The sequence below is a fragment of the Trypanosoma cruzi genome, genomic scaffold (assembly GCF_000209065.1).
Source record: "Trypanosoma cruzi strain CL Brener 1047053516383 genomic scaffold, whole genome shotgun sequence".
NCBI classification, from domain to species: Eukaryota; Euglenozoa; class Kinetoplastea; order Trypanosomatida; family Trypanosomatidae; genus Trypanosoma; species Trypanosoma cruzi.
The window spans coordinates 1-4,528 of NW_001849319.1; the positions used below are offsets into that span (position 1 = coordinate 1).

At 53.8% G+C, this 4,528-nt stretch overlaps 2 protein-coding genes and 1 pseudogene across 2 annotated transcripts, besides 3 other annotated features; all 3 read right to left on the reverse strand.

The window, feature by feature from the left end:
- Window positions 1-3,181: a sequence feature (areas not merged during assembly with more than two copies in the genome that could not be assigned to a particular haplotype).
- Window positions 765-788: a microsatellite.
- Tc00.1047053506255.10 lies at window positions 1,400-2,176 on the reverse strand (annotated as a pseudogene).
- On the reverse strand, window positions 2,557-3,828 carry Tc00.1047053506255.20 (hypothetical protein, conserved; the record flags this gene model as incomplete). The annotated part of the gene is made up of 1 exon (XM_798379.1): window positions 2,557-3,828. One exon carries the CDS (start codon window positions 3,826-3,828, stop codon window positions 2,557-2,559), a length of 1,272 nt encoding a protein of 423 aa, XP_803472.1.
- Window positions 3,182-4,528: a sequence feature (heterozygous, non-Esmeraldo-like haplotype).
- On the reverse strand, window positions 3,973-4,515 carry Tc00.1047053506255.30 (hypothetical protein, conserved; the record flags this gene model as incomplete). The annotated part of the gene is made up of 1 exon (XM_798380.1): window positions 3,973-4,515. One exon carries the CDS (start codon window positions 4,513-4,515, stop codon window positions 3,973-3,975), a length of 543 nt encoding a protein of 180 aa, XP_803473.1.

Below are 4,528 nucleotides of genomic sequence, written 5' to 3' on the forward strand. Positions count from 1 at the left end.
TGTCCTCATTTTGCGGTATCGTCTTCTTAGTAGAGAAACACGTCCATTCTTTCTTTGCGCGCAGAATGGGCGGAGCCGAGACAAGCAACTCCGCCCATTCCGCGGGTCAGCGCGAAGGCCAGTGGGCAAAAGTACGAGAGGAATAGACCATTGACGGAGAACTGGCGCCCGCATGAGCTCCGCAGCAATTTTCGCCGCTCATTCTCGCCTCGCCCGAGACGCCGTGTAAACAGTGGACGGAGAGACCCGTTCACCCAACAGTGAAACAGCAGCAAAAGCCCTGAAATAAAAGCGCGCTGGAGACCCGCAACCATACGCACGAGTTGGGGATTCACGCACAGTACCAGACCGATCGCACCAAGATTGATGGCGGGAGACGGTCACATATTCCTTTTAGCCAACAGAGCTGCATTCAGTTGCACACCCCACGTAAACAAAAAAATGTAATAGCACGGTACACAACAACAATGTTGCACGTTTCATAAGCTGCATGGTGTTGGGGGTGGTTGGGCGATCCCGAGGAGGCCGTGATTGGGCGAGTCGCCTTGATATCACTGTCTCTTTGCTTTCTGCGTCGAAATTTTATAATGCATTTGGCTTGTCACTTATTTAATAATTGTATTAATGGACAAAGGAGAAAAGTTCATGCCGTTGTTTGGGTCAACGGGGGGAAAGAGCCGCCCTCACTTGGTGCGTTCAGTCCCTCGCGTGGCCCATTGTCCTGCATGACGCGCAGACTTTTTCTTTTCGTCGGCCATCGAATTTTCTTCTTCTTCTTTTTCTTCTTCAGGAAATCCGTCCCCCCGAGAGATGGCGGGCCTCACCTCCGCCAGTGGGGCGCAGTCCGTTGCCTCCAATCGGCATCGTGCGGGTTTTGCACCACCCAAACAAAGAAAGTCCATGAAGCAAAATTGTTTCGGCAAAACGTGGAAACGGAACCGTCGCTTCCCCACAGTCAGCGCGCCGCACACTCGTCGGGTCAGAAGGTCCTGCAGCCACACCATCCGCAAAGACACCGGCCACGTGCTTCATATTTTTGTGGTTCCTTGTGGACGTTGGCGCGACGTTACAGTGCACTTGCCATCGGACCAAGTTATGAACACAACTGGACGTGACAAAGAAAAGAAATGCAAATGAGGCTGAAGGGAAATCATCATGGGAGGGTACACAAGAGAGGGAACAACATAAAAGAGTGCATCCAAAAAGCCCATGGGCGCCATTCAAGGCACGCTCAATCCGGGCCAAAGGCACATTTGCCCAAACGGGGCACAAGGAGCAGAGCAGCGTCAATTAATTGAAACAACAAAAACAACAACAAAACGCAAACAGCGAGGTCCCAATCGCGGCCATGCATTCCAAAAAGGAGCGTTTCATTTTCCTCCCCTCCCCTTCTTGATTGCTCAATGAGTCCAAGCCATTCCGCCCACCCCATTCACCGCCTCCGGGGGGTCGGAAAAGGCAGTCGGGGGCCTCCCAACGCCACCACTCCTCCTTGCAACGGGTCTCCCTGGCGGCACCGGCACTGCCTTCTGGGGAGAGCCCGCGTTGCCCGTTGGCGCTTTGATGGGTGGTGGCGCCAGACGCACAGCAACACCTTCCCTCGTTTTTTTTCAGCTGTCGACAATCGCGGTTGATGTGCCCCACGTCGCAACCGCATGACCTGCGATGCCAAATATCTTGCAGTCTCCACGGTGGGCACGCTCATCATCGTCCCACGTGTGCTCCTCTCCTGGGGAATGTGTGCTGCCAATTCCGTCCGGTGCCGTAAAGGATTCGCCGTCCGCCGCATGGGAGATGCTGTTCTCCAGAGCCCTGCGCTTCCCCCATCCAGTTGACTTCACCCCCAAACACTTGCCGAGCAAACTCAGAAATTTACCATCGCCTCAAATCTGGACATGTCGCCCAGTTGCTTCCATGCATTGTAATTCGTGCGCTCACGCGTCCACCATATGGATGGTGCCGCGCCCGTGCATGGACCATGCTCGGCCTGCCGCCGCAGAGCGTAGAATAGAAGCTTCTGCCTGTCTTCAAACCGTGCGGTTGCCTCAAGATCTCCAAGCTCATGGTCGAGAAAAAAGTGCTTCCCTGAAATATTTCTCGGGAAACGTGTGGTCCATGTGCACAACTCCCGTGCTTTGGCTGCATCCTGGCTGAGAGATGAGTCAAAGAGGGGCATGATGTGGAACACGCACAGGAACACAAACACCAGATTCACCGCAAACCCTTCGCCGCCACCACACCTCCAATTTCCTCCTTTTTTTTTTCTTCTTCCTCATTTAGGCGCCCCCGCAGCCTCCTCCCCGGCCACATACAAATGCATCCAACTCCGCACCGCACGCCTGGGCCCGGTCCCCATCTCCCCTCGGATTCTCAAGAAGTTAGATTCAGCACGCCAATGCACGTCAGAAATCCCCGTCCCTTCCTTTACCTCCTCCCACTCCTCTTGCCTCTCTCCTTGTATGCAGATACACGCACATATATATATATAGGGGACAGGTGCACACAAAGAGGGCGGTTTTACAAAGGCAAACCGCTCAAAGCATGGCTGCATCACGTTCATGGCGTTGCTGCGGTGAGTGATCCAAGGCTCAACGGGGGAGAAAAGATAAAAAACGATAAGCTCAATAACATCAGCGTCATCTCGGTGTAACACAACGCCACATACTGTGGGCCACCGGCACATGGAAATGGCAGCCACGACAAATTTGTCCTCGAGGCACATGATGTCACGGCAAACACCACCATGGATGTTTTGCCCGTGCGCATCACAAAGAGAGTCAGAGGACGCAGCCAAGACATCATGCAGGAGGGTTCATGCTCCCGTTCCCCTTCGGTATCCGCAGCATTTACTTCCCCCGAATAGTGGACCTCACAGGATGCCTGCTCCTTACCAGATACCTGAAATAAATACTCCGCGGGCCCGTTTCTTGTTCTAAAGCAATTTGTTTGAAGCACACCCGTCACACAACGACAACACCACATTGCGGCAAAACCTTTTGGGGTCATCGCACGCCAAACGCGGTCTGCCACTTCAGGGGACCTCCAACGACTGTCCAAGTAAACACCCGGGCCGAAATAGCGGGACGCGGCGTCATGGAGAACGCCAATCCACGGAAAGCACCGCTCGAGCATTCGAGGAGTCGAAACACTAAAACTGAAGAACGCGTATGGAGTCGACACTCCCTCCGCAGCAAACCGCAGCAGCGCCCCATGACGCAGGTGAAGCCACACCCGCCGAAACAGGCTGGGAACTGACAGACTCACCGCCGTGTCGCCAGTAACAGTAGAAACACTACAGCAACCAACACTCTCACTGCTCGCCAGACGACCACCGGCATGCGCCCCAACTGCAGTGCACACCAGAAAAACACACACGTGAAAAATACAGTGCCGACAGTATAATCGCATAAGACCCCGGAAAACAACATCCACGTACGCACACACCACTTCCGCGGAAAATGCTTTTGCGAATTCCACATCTGTGGCTCGCTCCGCGTCGATAATACGCCGTGCGGCCAAAACCGTCCGTGAAGTCGGGAGAAACGGTGAACAGCTCGGCTTCTGACCAACGGCCTTGGAGTCCGCAGAAATATGCGAGAAAGACTGGGCCGTCCGCACAATCAATGCCCTTCGCCTCCATGCTAACGCTCGCAATGATGTGTACAACAGCGGCACGACGGCAAGAGCTGCGGAGCCGACGATGGCGTACCAACCTGTCATGTGCTTCATTGTGGCGTCAAACACCTCCACATCGCGAAGCTCACCACCGTCCGGTTTGCCAGAAACAAGACGAACCAAGATCCTCCCCAGGTTAAATCCCGCTGCCATTCCTTTCCGCCCTAGCAGTGGACGCACGAGTAGGGAAGAAGAACTCAAATTTCAAAAACAGCTGACTGCATGCTCGACAGCACACAAAAATTAAAAAGCCGCCATACAAAAAGTAAACCCACACACACGCACAGGTTGGTACAGTCACCAACCCTGTGGAAATAAGGCCTTGAAGCGACGAACATAAAACTTCTGTCGGGGACCGCCGACATCGGATCCATATTGTCCACGCGCTCTCCAAATGTCACGGCTGTGTGTCAGCGGCATCTGTCCAATCTTCCCGTGATAGTCCGGATGCACATGGTACATCGATGACTTGAATTCAGTCACCTCTGGCGTTTTTATTTCCGCATTTCCCACGGCATTACACCGCTCCATCTCCCTAATGCGCTGACGGTCCCGCTCAAGGGAATGATGCATCATTTCCCTCGAAACCTCATCTCGGGAATGGAACCAGTACATGTTCTCGGCGTAGGTCTGAATAGCGGCGGCCCGTTCCCACCCCAAAAGAAGCTTGTAATCCACCTCCTTCGTCGTTAGTGAATCATTCAGAGGATGCCGAAAGGCACCTCGAACTTCCTCCCGCACTATTTCTCGCCGAGAACGTAATGGGAAACGATTTGCCCCCCTTAGAAGGGCACGGTAGAGACGCAGCTTCTCTTGTCGCTTGTATACATTCATAGACATTTCACAGCACAGA